The sequence below is a fragment of the Acomys minous genome (assembly GCF_964271855.1).
Source record: "Acomys minous genome assembly, chromosome: 5".
Lineage (NCBI taxonomy): Eukaryota > Metazoa > Chordata > Mammalia > Rodentia > Muridae > Acomys > Acomys minous.
Window position 1 is genome coordinate 117,428,060 of NC_140494.1, and position 17,430 is coordinate 117,445,489.

Below are 17,430 nucleotides of genomic sequence, written 5' to 3' on the forward strand. Positions count from 1 at the left end.
AGAGTAAATAGAATGAGTGGATGGACGGGTGGATGACTGGATGAATGGATACCACCTTATGTCAAGTGAAGTTGGACCACAGTAGCGTAAGGCAGGCTGTGGGGGCAAAATGGAGGAAATACACGCTCCGTTTATCCCAGGAAGAGGACTGCTTTCTGCTGGCCACACTGGCTGCTGACCCTGAGACTTTCCAGACCCAGCCTATGCTGTGCAAAACCCCTGGTAGGCCACCCTCACTGAGACCAAAGCATGCAGGCTGCCATCTTTTCTTGCTGCCTGCCTCCATCTGCTGTCAGGGTTGTATTAAATATCAGTTTTCACACAGCGCTTTAATCTCACCTCATACATCACACATGCCTTGTCTCCAAGCCTCTTACTCACTTGGTAGAGACTGTGCTCTGGGGTCTGTACAGAGATGAAGGCAGGAGGCATGGGTCGAGATGTGGGGGCGTGTGTGCTGAGAGGTCGTGGCATAAACACAGTGTGCATGTGTGCTCCTTTCAGCCTAAGCATCTGTGAAGGTGATCGCTGGAGATGAGAGGTGGGTCCACATTTCCCTGGAGCTGGGGCTGGGCTGGCTGAGAGGACGTCAGAAATAGGCACCCCTTTCCTCTCCATCTTCCCCAACTCCCCCTTCCCCCCTCCCGCCTCTCTCTCTCTCTCTCTCTCTCTCTCTCTTTCACTCTCTCTCTCTCTCTCTCTCTCTCTCTCTCTCTCTCTCTCACACACACACACACACACACACACACTCTCTCTCTCTCTCTCTCTCTCTCTCTCTCACACACACACACACACACACACACACACACACACACACACTCTCACATGCAGGCATCCAGGAGGTGTGAGTCAGCACCAGTCCTTGCTGGTGGGAGAGGGGGAGGCAGGGAGGAGGCGGGGCCAACAGGGCCATCTGCTCTGTTCCCGTACAACAATCTGCTAACAGAGCCTGAGCCGCTTCCCAGACTTAGCCCCACTAGCCCCAGACTAGCCCTCTCCACTCTGCAGTGTGGTATCTGACTCAGTGGGACTCAACAAGTCCATATCATCCTTCTCTGGGAAGACTGGTCAGGCAAGAAGGAGCAAGCTTGTTTTCTAGGTGTAGAAACAGAGGCCTGGACTATCTGCCTTGCTCAACGCAGATTTCCGGTGCTAGAGGAGCAAGCTTCTGTGAAACGCCTGCTGCAGGGCATCCTGGACTGTCTGCTAATTCACTTTCACTCAAATCTTCCCAGCAATAATGAGCTGAGGAGTCGCTCTCACCCATTTCACAGATGGGAAAGCAGAGGCTGAGAAAGTCCTATAACTTTTACAAGGTCAAAATGCTGCTGGATAAACCAGAGATTAACTTGCGTCCAGGTCATTCTGATCCATGTGCCTGCTGGAATGAAGATCAGGCAGGGCGGAGGCAGAGGCATAGGCTTGTGTCAGGATAGTCTTCCTGGATGGGTAATCACCCTGGATGGGACCCCTGGGTCCTCCCGTGGGGATTCCTTGGTTAGGAAGTGTTTCATTGTGGGTGGTCAACAGTCCATTATGGGGCCAGTCAGGCCTTGGCTCCTCCCCGTGTGTGTGTGTGTGTGTGTGTGTGTGTGTGTGTGTGTGTGTGTGTGTGTGTGCTGGGAGAGGGGTTGGAAGCGTTCTCTGCCCCATCCTCCCCAGGGCCAGAACGAACTACGGCTACTCAGCTGCTCTGCCAGCCTCAGCCACAGCCTCACCACCATAGAGACGGCTACACCCCTCCCTGTGTGGGTGACAGCACACTCTGAGAACGCTTTGACAGTGCCTTTGTTCCTCAGAAATAAAAGAAAATCGAGCTACAAAGGGAAACCTCAGGTAGCTTTTAGCAGGGCTCAGCTGCCTGGGGCAGAGTGTGTTTAAGCTGGAGGCTCTTGTCACTGGAGCTTGAGGGGAGCGCCTTAGACCCCGCCCAGTCCCTGTGTGGTAAGAGGGGTGGGAGGGTGGCAGTCCCCATGATCACGTTTACTCAAGAAAGAAAAAAAAAACGCTCTTTCAAATAATGGTAAAGAAGAAAAAAAAAATCAATGAAAATTGATAGGGAAATGTAAAACAGGGTTCTCGCTCTCTCCCTTCCCCCCACCGTGTGTGTGTGTGTGTGTGTGTGTGTATGTGTGTGTGTGTGTGTGTGTGTGTGTGTGTGTGTGTGTGTGTAGGGAGAGAGATGGGGGCGGGGAAGGCATTTGTCAGGGCCCCAAACTGACCTGCTTGGGGCTCCAGGCCCAAGAAGGTGGGGGCTGGGAGTCAATCCTTGGCACGTGCCTGCAGAAGGGTGCTGGTGGCTGGGTGGGGGGGAGGGGTGGCAGCTGAGTCTCTAACTCGAGTTAAGAGAGAGATTAATATATTCAATCTGCTCCAGGGTAATTGAGGGAACAATTGGAGTGTTTTTCTAAAGCCCATAAAACTGCCTCATTTGCAAGGAAGAGCTGCCCTGCTGCAGTCCGCAGATTTGATGGAGGCAAGACGAGCAGAGAAGGGACAGCTTTGGGATCTCAGTACAGAATGGATTGGAGAGTCAGCCATGTCAGCCTGGGAAAGGGCTGGCAGTCCAGTGCTAACCTGTGCTTTCCTGCACCTCCCATCACTTCCCAGCAACAGTACCGGCATCGTCTGTCCAAACCTATTTCCCAACCTGTGAAATGGGCCGCAGCACCCCTCTCTCCCAGGACTGTGGCTGGTGGAGGCTTTGAAAGACTAGGGAAGCAGGTTGGCACTGAGAGATGGGGCACATGAACAGAGAGGCACCCAGGCCTCCCTGCTTACCCCTCCAGGCCAGCCCCCCTGCGAGTGAACGGGCAGTAAAGAGTGGAGTTAATGAAATCCGCATCGCGCATTGTGCCTCTCTTGCTTGAACCACTCCAGTCTCCAGGGCAATGGGAATAGCACATGCAATAGCAAGCAATAAAAGGCATAATGAATTTAAAAGCAGCTAGGAGAAGGAGAGTGAAGACTGACAGGGCTCTGGCCTGAAGCTGGAGGGTTCCTGGGGCAGCGAAAGTGCTGGCCTGCAGCTCTAACCTGAATCAGAACCAGGAACAAACAGGCTGAACAGGGGGGGAGGGGCCGAGGGAGGGAGGGAACAAAGGGAAAAGGACAGGACTGTCGTCGGGGTGTAGGGACAGAGGGTGGAGGTGAGGCTAGCCACTCAGCTCCCTCCGTGGCTGCTCGCTTCTTCTCCACTTCTCCTTAATAAAAGCCCCCACCCCCAGCTTGTTAGCGCCAGAACCACAATCAGAATCCACAGGCTTAGAGCCAGGTGCTTTGCATTTAGTGATTTCTTTCTTTCTTTCTTTCTTTCTTTCTTTCTTTCTTTCTTTCTTTCTTTCTTTCTTTCCCTGATCCTCTGGGGCTAAATAAATAAATAAATAAATAAATAAATAGGTGTTTAAATGGAAGAAATTAAAAAAAATCTGAAAGTGTCTTTTAAAAGGCTCCAGGGAAACAGGATCATTTCCACGGAACAAAACTATGATTGTTTGGAAGAGGTACTGTGGGGAGGGACCTCCCTACACCCACCTCCTTCTTTCTCAGGAAGGGGGGGGCAGGGAAATGCAGAGCCTTGCTGGAGGAAATTAAGGTTCACATTGGAAGGAATCCCCACGGTGGCTCCCAGAGCTACGAGCAAGGAATTAAACTTCACATTTTCACTTGCCCGGGAATTTCCAGCTTGGGAGGGTGTCCATGAACTAGTGATGAACTAGTGAGGGGGCAGAGGCTCAGCGATCCCGAAGCTACCAGTCCTCTATTCCTTCCCAACCCCAACAGGAGGCGGTGGGGGTTTTTTTTGGGGGGGGGGATGGGAGAAGGGGAAGGGAGCTGCTCGGAGCTCAGACTTGCCTACACAATCTACCTCCTCCCCAGGGTCCTCTGGGCCTAGCTCGGTTCAGACCACTTGCCCCCTTTCTGATCACTGTGCTTTCTTCTGGATAAATGATGATTGGTCATGTGTTCTCAAAGCTGCCAGGAGGTGAATTCAGGTAGTAGTCCCTGTGCTTGGGGCGGGGGGTGGTGGTGTCAGGGGAAAGTGACAGCCACTGGCAGCAGGGAACTTGAGGTTAGCTCCTGCCTGTACGCTCCTAGGGTCCTCCTTTGTGAGTCAGGGCACCCTTGAGGGATCTTGCCCCCTCAGTCTTCTGGCTGCCCACAGTTGGACAAATTCATGAGGATAGTTCAGGCTAACCTCCCCCATCCCCTAGGAGAAAATTAGCTCAGAGGAACTGTATTTGGTGTGGCCATTTAGAACCAAGTGCCCTGTGCACCATGGCCAGGAAGCAAAAGGATTCAGGCTCAGTCAGCAGACACTCATGCTGAGTCTCTGCAGCCCCCTTAGATGCCCGCCTTCCCTTCGTCCCATTGTCCTTTTGTCCCCACCCCACAGACCTTCATCTGTTCTGGCTTGGGGGAAAATGGCACACACTATGCAAAGCAAAAGGGTCTCTTGAAACTAACACTCTAAATCGAATAAGTTGCTGAGACACCTGGTACCAACAGGGCTGAGAACAGGTTGGAACGAATGAAATCCATGCTGGGAAAGCTTCCTGGAGGAAATGGCTTTGAATTAAAGCTTTTGCTGCTGGAGCCTAGAAACCTATTCCTGGACTTGAACTGAATTTTGCTGAGGCTGTGCTGGAACCCCGAAATAGAATCCCCTAGTGTCCCTTTCATTCCTCCTATTTGCTGCCTATCTCTCTCCGGCTTCCTTTTTCCTCCTCTTCAGTTGCCAACCAGAAAGCCAGGGAAGGCCTCCTCTCTTCCTTATGAAACCCTCTTATCTGGACTTCCTGTCCCTATCCACCAGGCAGGGAGACAGTAGGACTGTGAGGGTCCCTATAGTTCTAGGTGACAGGTCCAAAGAGCAACTGGGCCTCACTAGCCTTTTGTGTCCTGCCCGAGCATCCAAGTGACAGTAGGGACAGGAGCCTGCCTTCCCTAGGCTGAGCTGTGGGGCTGAGTCTGTCTAACTAGAAGCACAGCCCCTGTTCACAAGGAACCCTTTATTGTCTGTGGGCTCTGGCACTGTCATCAGGGCTGTGATTGCTGACCACCCCCCCACACCCCCCTAAGGGGAGCGATTTTCCTCTCCCTTGAAAGCTATTTTCTTGTCTTGGTAGAAGCAGACATCTGACACTTTAAGAGGGAGTATGGCGCAGAGATGATGGCTTTAAATAACAGAAATTAGAGCTGCTGAGGTCGAGGCAGCCATCTCGCCAGCCCCTCCCCCTCCCCGGTCCCCTCCCCCCTCCCCCCCAAGCAGTTCCAATCTCCGCGTGACTCAGGCTGGCTAGGCCATGCTGGGACTCAAAGAGCAGGGGAAGTTTGTTCCTGAGCTCTGGGAGCCTCCTCCTCCCAAAGGTCTTGTCGGCATATAATACCATTGGGCAGAAGGGCAGGGCCCAGGCTCTGAGCACAGGGAGTTGTCAGGCTCAGCTAGGCTGCCCATCTCATCGCAAACTTAGCCCCCAGAACAGAATGGAGATGAACACAGGGTCAGAAAGGGGTGTTAATTGATTCAGAAATGAATGGACCAAGGTCAGAGTGAAGCATGTTAGTGGGCCAGGAGGCCTGAGCACATGCTGCCTCCTGGGTAGTTGTCACATGCTGCCTGCTTACTTTGCCTAAAATCCTTTCTTTAAGCCCCATCCCAGTGCCTCCCCTTATACCTCCAGCACTGAATACCCACCTCTGCTCTTTGCTATGATAGCTTCAATTCCTCCCACTTCTTTCCGCACACTGAACCTCTTCATGACCTTTCCTGGCTCAACTCAGTGACAGGAGAGAGAGACAGAGACAGACAGAGAGAGAGAGAGAGACAGAGAGAGAGAGAGAGAGAGAAACAGAGAGAGAGAAAAAAACAAAGAGAGAAACAGAGACAGAAACACACACACACACACACACACACACACACAGAGAGAGAGAGAGAGAGAGAGACAGAGACAGAGACAGAGAGAGACAGAGAGAGAAACAGAGAGAGAGAGAGAGAAAAAACAAAGAGAGAGACAGAGACAGAAACACACACACACACACACACACACACACACACACACACACACAGAGAGAGAGAGAGAGAGAGAGAGAGGCAGGCAGGCAGACACAGAGAGAGCGAGAGCAGGAGAGCTGTGCCTTTTGAGTGCCACCTCAGTTAGCCACCCTCTTCTCTTTGCTAGCTTATCTTAGACCTCACCTCTGGAACCTTCCTTAACTCCAAATTACCACCCCTAAACCTCACCCGCCTAGTGTGGGTCTGACAAAGCCAAATATGGCATGGAGGAGTAAAGAGATAAGTGAGTGGAGAAGAAAGAGAAGAACCAGCCAGGAGTGGTGGCACACACCTTTAATCCCAGCACTCTGGAGGCAGAGGCAGGCAGATCACTGTGAGTTCGAGGCTAGCCTGGTCTACAAAGCAAGTCTAGGACAGCCAAGGCTACACAAAGAAACATCTCATACCTCTCCCCCAAAAAAAAGAAAAGAAAAGAAAAAAGAAAGAGAAGAACCCTTCTGAAATGGCACATCTTCTGAGAAAGCCTTTCCGGGACTTACACACTCTGTTCAGAGCATTCCTGACAGCCTTGAGGACCATGTGCAACAGCCATATTGTATCAAACTGTGTTGTATCTAGTGGCACTCCTGCTTAGGGACTCACCAATCCTTGGGTTCCACACACTATTCTGTTCTGAGGTTTCCAATAAATGTCGAAATTTAGTGGAATCCAGAACCCTGAGGCGTGCTCTCTCCACCTGTGAAATGAACGGCTGCTTGACTCGTGAATTCTCAACTGGACATGATGCCCGGATATAGAACATGACCATGGTGGGCAAAGCCTCCCACAGAAGGACTGGCACCCCTCACCTGAGCCTGATGCTGCCAGGGTCCTGGTTCCCACCTGAGCCTCTCCTGGTCATTTTTGGTGCTGGATGAACTCACAGAAAAGACTTCTGCCTTGTCACTCAGGGCCTCCCACGAAGTCTGCTGGGAATGTAGGAGATTGAGCTTGGGGACTGTAGGGCTGAAGATAACCAGTTTTATCAGAGCCTGTGTCCTGAGCTGAGACCCAGGAGCACTCACCTGGTGCAGTGACATCACTTCTTGCTGGCTGGGCTCCGGAAGGCAGTTTGAGACAGAAGCCCTAGGGGCCCTGTGCTCATGGAAGGCCACACTGTAGGCCAGGCCCCCACAGTGGCGGGCTGTGGGGTCCTCACTGGCTCGCAGAAGAGCCAGGTTGCCGGAATAGCGGTACAGATCTTCATGATCCCGTGCTGCGAGGTTCATCCGGGGCTCATCTGGCCGTGGGTAGATGGGGAAGATAGCCTCACCTACCCTCTGGGCTATCTGCCCTGAGGGTCCTTCCAGCCTCAGTGCCTCCACGCGCAGGAGGGCATCACTCTGCCCATCATTCTTGCAGAACCCTGGGTGGGGGAACACGGCTTTGAATGTGGTCTCCGGGGTCTCCCTTCCTCTTCCAGGGGCCTAAGAAGGACAGCTAGGACCCTGGGGGCAACTCGAGCTGAATCCAAGTGGGCTCGGCTAAGAGTTCTCTTGTGGTGACTCCTCTCAGGTCTCATCCAAGGCTCTTAACCTATGCCTCAGGGAAGCCCACCAGAATGAGGAGGCTTATAGCCTGTAGGGTCGTTCTGGTCCGCTCACCACTCTGGGCCAGGGAAGAGTTTAGCCTAGGACTTAACACCAGGAATCTTGCCTGGAAAGTCCTCATTCTAAGCTTGGTCCTTCTAGATCACTTAGCTAGCTCCTGTCTCTTTGCACCTAGTCGGGAAGCTCCCAGAAGGCAAGTCTAGACATCCATGTCTGTCCATTCTCCATCCCTATAATGAGCGGGAGCATCATCCCGTGTGATGCTTACTGCCTCAGTCTAAACATGCTTTGGGGCTCGCTTCTATCAAGGTCATACCACCCCCCTTCAGCTCCTCTTCACCTTTGCCCTCTGTGAGAACGGAGTCGGCACCCCGTGTGACACTGAAGGAACCAGGAGCTTTTTACAGGGCCAGCATTTGCCCAAGGTCACATAGTCATACAGGGAGAACTTGGAGTTCAGTCTAGAACTCTGCCTCCGGCTGTCCCAGGTCCCTCGGAGCTCCCCAGGGTCCTGACAAGGTCCAGGGCAGAAGTCCCAAGGACTCTTCCTTCCCCCAACCCGCCGTGACTTCACTTTGTACCTTTGGGCAAAGTAAAGATAAATTTGTTCCTGGTGAAGGTGAGGCTCTGGCCAGGATCCTGTTGCTCAATGACCTCAGTGACAGCAGAGCAGGCTGGGACCGGGTCCCCACCATTGACTTGCAACTGCACTCCAGCGCTGGAGCCTGCCTGAAGTGGGTTCTCAGCTGATAGCCTCAGTGCATATCTGCCCTCCTCGTTAAATCCCACACTCAAGATCTCAAACTGCAGGTCCAGGGTCTTGTCTTCAGCCTTCAGCCTCGGGCTCAGCAGGGTCGCAGGGAGGTAGGGATCAGGACCTCCGAAGGCCATGGCTTCAGCGAGGCCCAGACCTCCCGGTTGAGCGCTGCCCTCTCCTGCTCACAGTCCCACCCTGGGTCCAGTCTGAAAATAGATAGACTGGGCACTTCGGGCCACACCTCGCCCTTCTCTGTTTGTTTGACAAGGATCCAGGCAACAAGCCAGGAAACCAAGAGCCTGAACTGGGGAACAAAAGCAGCAATTAATTCTTCCTATTTTGTGCAAATATCCACTGAGCATGTACTCTTAAGGAGGCGGGTTTTAGGCTTTTTGAATATAGCAGTGACCCAAACACACACCCCTGTCCTCCCAAAGCCTGTCTTCTAGTGAAGGCAGCAAGCAGGAGAGACAAGGACAAAAACGAAATGTGAAAGACAAAAATGATCAGGGCTGGGATGGTGGCTCGGTCAGTAAGGGACTTGCTGTACAAGCACAGGGAGCTGAGTTGATTCCCAGAACCCACGGAAGCTGGGAGCGGTGGCGCATGTTTGTCATCTTACTGCTGGGAAGGGCCAGACAGGTACATCCCCGGAGCTGACCAGTTAGTGAGTCCTATTCTTAAAAAAAAAGAAAAAAATAAAGGTAAAAGGTTCCTGAGAAATAATACTCTAGGTACCTGTACACATATGTACTCATAACATAAATACACTCTTAAACTTATACACACAGCATGTGCATGGACACACACACACACACACACACACACACACACACACACACACACACAAATTCCCAAGTATGCTAGGATATAATATACTCTATACTGTCTATAGAAAAATGAGGGGCATGTGGCATTCAAAACTATTTCTGGGGAGCCTGTCTCTATTCGAGAGTCTTTAATGTGGTTGTGGGAGAGTCCTGTGGGGCAGTGGGGTGTATGATCAGTACCTGCGTCTGCAGCCAGCTTGCCTTAATCACACAGCTTCGCTTTACAAAGAACTTGGCTTCTCGCACCACGGTTGTCAATCTAGAACCTGTGTTCCCTGGTCCTGGGTTCCAGTGGAGGTCAGAGGATCCTAGGCGCTCTTCAATAAAGACCAAGTCTACTGCCATCACTGCTGTCATTACCACTATCACCACTACCATTACCATTACCACCAACACTGTCACCACCACCATTATTACCTACTGTGGCCAGTACAGCAGTGGGCATCACAAGGACCTAAAAGAGGGTTGTTGATGGTAGGAAAAGACACAAGACTCTGGGATCACTTTAAGAATGAGAAATTTTTATTTTTTCCCCACTGCTGTTTATATATTGTGTGTCTAGCTACTAGAGATGGCATTGCAAGCGGACCTTGAGAAAACAGTGTCTTTGACCCCCTTATCTGAGTTCTTTCTTCTGTACTTCCTAGCTCTTGCACTCCCTGCCTCTCCCCACCCCACTCCCCACCCCAGGACATTTCTCATAGACTCTATCTCCTATCTGCTATTTTCCACAGTCACAGGGTCACATCTGGGGCAGGTTTGTGCTCGAGGAAGGAACTTCAGACCATCTAGACCCCAACAATTATCACCATCACCACCCCTGTTAACAAAACCCTTATCACCGCTACCATCACTACCACCATCGTTATACTCATCATCCTCATTGGCCAATAATATCAATGGCATTACCATTGGTGATACTGTTCTGCTGAGCAGCTTCTGGGCACCAGGCACTCTTGTGGCTTTATAAGGTGGACATAATCATTTCCTGTTTTCTAGATGGAGTGTGTGAGGCTGAAAGCACGTTCGGAAACTCTACTCAGATTCAATGTTCAGTGAGAATTTAGGTCTGAAACCTAAGGAGTCAAGCCACATAGTCTCCTACAAAACACTCAAAGATGTGATACCTTGTGCTGAGGTGGGGGAGGGGGAGATTCTGTAGCCTCAAGCTGTGGAAGGAAAGGTCTGGGTGTAGAGGGTGTTTATGAAAGGCACAGCTCACATTCAGGACAGCTCACTTGCAGTTACTCACGCTGGCTGAAGTCATTTTCATAAAGGAAAAGACACTGATGGTTGCCAGCAAGTCCTGCTAAGGGTTCCAGTATGTGTGGCAGGCTCCCTTTACAGCTATCAAATTCAGTTTCCTCAGGCTCCCAAGGAGACACCAAGGAAGAGGTGACACTCAGTAGATCCCTTCTCTCTGGGTGTCTGTGCCCCTTCAGTGTGATGGGCAGCAGTAGGGTGGATAAGCCATCCGTAGCTCTAGTGGTTTGGAACTCTGTAAGTCACACAGGGAAAAAGCCACAGAACGGGCAGAATGGCTGTTTGGGGGCAATGGGGGGGGGTGGCAGAGGCTGCCTGAAAACCTACATGTGGCCAGCAATGGACTGGAGGCTGTGATTTGTCTTTGCTTGTCTGTCCTGAAACAAAGTGCTTGGTAAACCAGCACTTCCCTTGTATGTCTGAAGCCACTCCCAGCGATCATAGAGGAGAGTCTGCTCCAAGGCCCTGTGGCCTCTGCACACTGCACTCCTCCTACCCTGCTCCAGCGGGCAAGGCCTGTGTCCAGAAGAACTGGGGGTCTTCTCAGCTGGTTCTCCCAGTCCCTTCAGAACTGCCGTCCTCCCTGCTGCCCTCTCCATCTTTTCACAAAGCCTCTGAAGTTTCTTGTTAGCTTCAGCATGGTCTAGGATGCTCCACTATCAGGCATCCCATCCTTTCCAAGTATCCCTTCCCTACTTTGCCTCTAGGTAGGCTCAGTCTCTGTCTCTCTGTCTGTGTCTGTGTCTATCTGTCTGTCTGTCTGCCTGCCTCTCTCTCTCTGTCTCTGTCTGTCTGTCTGTCTGTCTGTCTGTCTGTCTCTTTGTCTCTGTCTCTATCTCTCTCTGTCTCTGTCTCTCTCTGTGTCTCTGTGTCTGTCTCTCTGTGTGTCTCTGTCTCTCTCTGTCTCTGTCTGTCTGTCTGTCTGTCTGTCTGTCTGTCTGTCTCTCTCTCTCTCTCTCTCTGTTGTAGGCTTGTATTAAAAAACAACCAAAAATAAAAAAATCCCAAAAACTAGGTCGATGGGATGGTTTGGTGGGTAAAAGCACTTTCTACCAAGTCTGAAAACCTGAGTTCCATTCCTGGGATCCACAGGGTGGAAGAGAACCATCTCCCCCTAAAATTGTCCTCTGAGCTCAACATGAGCTCTATGGAACAAAAGCTCACTCACATACACAATAGATAGGTAGGTAGGTAGGTAGGTAGATAGATAGATAGATAGGTAGATAGGTAGATAGGTAGATAGATAGTTGTAAATTTTTAAAAAAAAAGAAAATGGCAAGAACCCTGGATCTGGGGATGTAGTTCAGTCGCTAGGATTCTTACACCCAGCTTTAGGTTTGATTTCAGCACCATATAACTATGAGTGTAATACAAGAGGAAGAGGCAGGAAGAGCAGATACTCAAGGTCATCCTTGACTACATCTCAGGTTGGAGGCCAGTCTGGGCTACATGAAGAAAAAGATCAAAACAAAACACCAGTGATTATTAAAAAAAAAAACTACTTATATAGATATAAACAGATCACGGTTTTAGAGATAGATTTCAGGAGTGTGCTCTCTCTGCTATGCTGTCAAGCTCCAGAACTCTTTATCTTATAACACAGAAGCTGCCCTGCCCCCCGCCCCCCCCCCCCGCCAACCCACCCCCACCCCCCACCCCTGCCATTAAACAGCAGCTCCCTTCCCCAGCCCTCATTTCCTGGCAACCTCACCTTCTGCTGTCTGGATGCTCATTGGGCAGGCCTTCTCAGGTTCCCCCATGAATGGAACCTCTCTGCCCTGTCCTTTCAGACTGGCTTGCATCCTACAGGATAGCATCTTGGGGAAGGCTCGAATTGCATCAGGCCAGGCCGACCTTGCACCTTCACACCGTCTGCCTTTGCATGAGTGGTTCCTCTGCCCACACTGCCCAGCTCCTTCTGAACCAAGACGGCTCTTCCTGCAGCCTGGCAGAACCTTTACCTTCGGCCCCTCCTGGGATGCTCTCCTTGGCCATCCTGTACCTTCATATCCTGCTGCAACCGATGACTCACCCAGTCACTATTGACATTTCTCTAGAGAGCGTGTGGTGGTTTGTGTGCCCAGGTCAGAACAAGTAATAGGGATCCCGGAGGTGACTACAACATTATGGAATGAATGAATGAGAGGATTATTTAATGACGACAACTCAGCCAGGGCTTGAGAGAGGGCTCAGTTGTTAAGAGTACTGGCTGCACTTCCAGAGGACCCAGGCTTGATTCCCAGCACCCACATGGTGGCTCACAATCCTCTATAACCCCAGCCCCAGAGAATCCAACTCTTCTGGCCTTTATGGGCTCTGCATATACTTGCTGCACAGACAATAAACCCACCGTGCACATTAAGAAATATAAGAAGAAAGTCAAAACAGCTCTGCCTGTAGTTGTGGCTATTTCATCTGGATTCCATCTGTGAGAAGTAAAGAGCCTCTGTGCTCAGACGGAAAGGAAGCTGTGACGGACTATGAAGCAGGGCAGGAGGCAGAACATCCTGATGCTTAGACTTTCCAGAACAGTCCTGGCCTCTGTTCTGCAGAGATGGTCGTGGCATCTCAGCATGCTGCCAGGACTGGAGGGCACCCACATTTTACACTTGAGGAAACTGACTCCAACCATGTATAGAAAGACAGGTCTGGAATCCCATTGCTAACAGCTTTCAAATCTCAGAGGAGACCGTCCTGGGTTGCAGAGTCCACCCTCTCCTTGAGGGTGGAGGAAGGTGTAGGGAACCAGTAGTCTCAGAAGGCTGGCTTCCGAGACACCTTCTGCACTTCCAGCACGAAAGCTGTAAGGGGCCCTGAACTCTTCTTTCTTCTGTAGAAGAATGGCTACTTAGAGGCTGCTGGGGTCTGGAGGAGCCTGGGTCTGTAATTAACCACTCCAGAGGGCCTCTTCCTGTTTCCCACAATGACTCTTTTCAGCCTCCCTGCCAACACCCCTGGGCTCCTGAGGGCTCTTAGGCCCCCATCTCCAGGCACCTACCTCCCACTCGCTCTCCACTCACCCACTCCCAGCCTCTGCATAGAGCTGAGTTCTCACCAAAAGCAGTGGCATCTGGGAGTCCTCTGGAAGTGGCCGGGAACCTGTGGCCGAGACACTCATCCCCGTCCCCAGCAGAGGAAGCAGACCAGAGAGAGCAGGTGGGTAGAGAGAGCGGACTCAGGTCTCCTGATGCCAGGCTGTGGGGTCCCTAGATCATCCCATCCTCCCCATAGGCCTGCATCCTGTACTGCTGCCCCTCCCCCTCCCCCAGCTCCCTCCAAAGCGTCCCTCCTTCTCAAGCCCATCCTTTCCCCTTCAGGTCTGAGTGTCACCAGCACTCAGGGCGACAGGATTGCAAAGTGAAAGCGTGGCAGCCAGCTTGTCTTCACGTCCCAGACTGAGAAACTAAGGCCCAGGTTGGAGGATTTGAACTTGTAATCACTCAGCTTGTAGGTGGCAAAGGCACAGTTACTATAGAAGCATGGGTTTCTTTCCCTCCACGGAATGCCTGGCTACCTGGAAACCGTTTCTCTCCTGTGTGGTACTTTTGAGGCTGTTCCCTTCAGACCCAGCAAGGCAAGGGTGACATGGCTATCTCGGAAATCCTCTAGCCCTGGTTTTGGCGGGATAGGGGCTGTGGGAGTAAGCTCTGACAGTGCGCTGTGGGGGTCACCCCTACAAACCCCTTCATCAGCTTTGCCCGTGAAGGATGAAGTTCCAGGGGTGGCAAGGCGTGGGGGTTGGGGGGGCAGGCGAAATAGCAGAGTCAGCAGCACTGGCCTTTGGGAGTCTGATTGCCTGCCCCTGCCGACTGCTCGGCTGCCCAGCAGGCTCCTGGGACCCAGTGGTGGCTAGCTGGCTCATGACTGTAGACTGGAGGGCCGTAGACCCCAGGCCTCCAGGAACTCCCGGTAGACAGAGCAGGTAAGCTGGAGCAGGAACTAGAGCGGGTAGCAGGGGGAGCTGGCCTGGTCAGGGGCCAGATGGAGGCAGAGAAAGGGGCCTGTCTGAAACCTTTGGGAGGAGAAAGCAAATTTCATAGGGAACGAAGGAGGAAGGGAGGAAGTGTGTGTGTGTGTGTGTGTGTGTGTGTGTGTGTGTGTGTGTGTGTGTGTGTGTGTGTTAGAGAGAAACTGAGTTAGGAGAGCGAGGCATGATGGGCTGGGGCATGATAAAGTGCTTGCCTTGCAGAGAGGCACTGGAATTTGATCCTTAGAATCCACATAAAAATAACGGTGTGATGGCATGCACTTGTAATCCTAGCACTAGGGAGACAGAGGTGGGAGAATCCCAGAAAAGCTAGTTTAATTGTGAGCTTCAGGCCAATGACAGACACTATCTCAAAGGAGGCAGGCAGCAGTGCTGATGATGACACCTGAAGTTGCATACACCTGTACACACATGAACACACATACGGGGGGGGGGGGCACACATACACATTCATATAAGAAAAAGAAAGACAAGAACATATCCCAAATCAGGCATAATTGCTTATTAAACCTACAATCCTAGCACTTGGGAGGCAGAGCCAGGAGGATTGCTACAAGTTTAGGGCCAGCCTAAGCAACAAATTTTATGAATAAAGTAAGGACAGGAAGGGTTAGAAATAAGTTTGGGAGCAAAGAAGGAGACCGCCACTGCAGCTGGACAAAGCAACCTTTACTTTTGATCAAGAGGGGGAGGCCAGAAGATCAAACACACTGAGACAGGAAGTGCATTGGTTTTGACTCTGATCAGGTGATGACTGTGTCTTTGCCCCTCGGCTGGGGTCTCACCTCACAGTCTTAATCCAACTGGCTAGTCTGAAAAGAATTAGCACACTGGAAATGATGGGAGGGGAAAGAAATCGCTTGCTCCAGGCCACCGAATTCCTGCACTACAGCAGCTGGCCTTTGTGTAAACAACGGATTTACTGCATAGTGTGTATGGTACATTAAAAGATTTGCACAAAAGCCTTACAAGGTGGGGAACATAAAAAGCTTTGAATTATTTGTCATAAATACAAGTTTTGTAGTATTTGATAGACAAGACTCATATTTGTCATTTCTTACAGAGGGAAGAAAAGGGTAAAAGAGGGAGAGACAGAAAGATGGAAACAAAGAGTCTAACGCTCAGGATGGAGGGACTGACTGACAGGGACAGACAGCCAGGCGGGACAGTGAGAGGGAGAAGAAGTTTGCTATTGGAGACAGACAGACAGCTGCACACGGACAGTGAGCAGACACGCCGTTGAGGGCTACGGCTCCGTTCACTAGTGAACTGGAGGGGTCTTCCCCTTATTCCAGAAGGGATCTTCTGACTCCAGAATGGAGGAAGCTCAAGCTATAGGAAGGGAGGTTCCCGGGGACAGAGCAATGTTCTGTGAAGGGAATGGGCACGGGGAGGTATTACCTCTGACCTAACTTCTCCCTCAGTTTACTGACCTGCCACGTCATGAGATCTCTGTGGTTAACTCTCCTTTGGCTTTGAAAGACCATGGAACCATATGATAGACTATTCATTTGCCTTATGGTCTAGCCTTAGCTCAGGCTCCATCTTTGCAGCTAACTTACTGCTCTGTCCTACTTAACTCAGGACATTTGCCTTATAGTCCCAGAAGACTTCGTGAGATCCAGCCTTCAAGACTGCATTTTAGTCTTCTGGAAGGAGGCCAAGGAAGAAAACACCTCTCTCTCTCTCAAGAACGTGTCCTAAGCTATGCTCAATACCTTTTCCATTTCGCTAAGTGATACTTAGTCTTAGGGTTACATCGAGCTGCAAGGGAGTCTGGGAGATTAGCAATACTGGTTGAGAGTGGAGTCCAGTCACACAGCTCTACGCTGCCTTCCTGCTTCTTATCTACATCAAGCTTAGGCACATCCTTACAGTTTCCTTTCGCTTATTAAATAAAACATTATACATGTGATGAAAGCTTAAAGCATCCCTTCCCAACCAGGAAAACCCTTTCTGATAGGTTCACCCCTCCCCCATGCTGATGGTGTTGATGGTGAAGTAGGCAGGAAGAAAGGGAACAAGAAAGCCCCCCACCCCCCCCCACAGCCATCTGCTTCCCAGGTACCATTTAGGACACATGATGTACCAATATGTGGATATCCTTTGGCCCCTGAACAGGCCATGTCTGATGGCAGGTAACTCTCTTTACAAATGGCCTGCTTGCTGGTCAGTGGAAGACAGCCATTGCCTCCCTGTCAGAACTATTACCTCTCTTGGGTTGAAGAGAAAAGTCCTGTATTCTGCCTAAAGGAGGCCCGCGTAAGCCAAAAGGTAAAGGAGACAGAAATGGGGCACAGCTGTCCCTTAGTGAGATCTGCCCTTCTACACCTCAAAGCCCTACCTCTCCACGCAGGAGTTCAGACTCATGGCTGAACCTTTTGGCTGTCTCATCTCTAAATTCTCAAAGCCAGCATCTCCACACCCTCCCCTTTCCTCCAACCCCCCACCCTCCTACCCCAGTAGCTTCTAAGGTCCCGCTTTCAGGCTCTGTTGCTCAGGGAAGCCTCTTTCTCCCTGACTCCAATAAATAGTTCTCCTGTTCCCTTTGTGTCCTTTTAAAAATTCCTTTATCCAGGAGACCAAGAACCTGCAAACAGATGCCTGTATCACATGGCAGCAGTGTGACCACTCTGAACAGTTTGCTGTGTGCCTGCCAGTTTCACCCCGAAACACACTCATTTTCTTGTCTGAAGCATACAACAGGATGGGATTTCCATGTGGCGCTGCCATGGCAGGGTGGTTACTGCTGCTGGGCAATGTGTCTTGGGATCTGCTGTACTAGGAAGTACCTTCTTTATCCCAGTGAAATTGTTCATCACTGTAAACTATCAAAGCTTATTGTTGTTGTTGTTGTTGTTGTTTTCTACTCTAAACAGCATCGGGCTTATTGTCTGCATAGCTACAGCTTCACATTTTCTTAAGTAGGGCAGGCAAGGCATTCTTTCGGCTCACGGCTTAATCCTGTCTATGCCAACAGTTCTCCC

At 51.0% G+C, this 17,430-nt stretch overlaps 2 protein-coding genes across 2 annotated transcripts in view; one reads left to right on the plus strand and one right to left on the minus strand.

Annotated features, from left to right (window-relative positions):
- STRA6 (signaling receptor and transporter of retinol STRA6) overlaps nt 1-17,430 on the plus strand; it is a 105,538-nt gene that overhangs the window by 61,757 nt on the left and 26,351 nt on the right. The window lies entirely within an intron of this gene.
- Nucleotides 1-17,430, minus strand: part of LOC311598453 (coiled-coil domain-containing protein 33-like) — a gene marked incomplete at its 3' end in the record, with an annotated part of 29,302 nt that overhangs the window by 6,812 nt on the left and 5,060 nt on the right. The window contains exons 2-3 of the mRNA XM_084783492.1: nt 8,187-8,666; nt 7,081-7,421 (exon numbers count right to left, since the gene is read on the minus strand). Of these exons, the coding sequence (XP_084639618.1) occupies nt 7,081-7,421; nt 8,187-8,496 (651 nt within the window). The 5' untranslated portion in view covers nt 8,497-8,666. The remainder of the gene's footprint in view (nt 1-7,080; nt 7,422-8,186; nt 8,667-17,430) is intronic.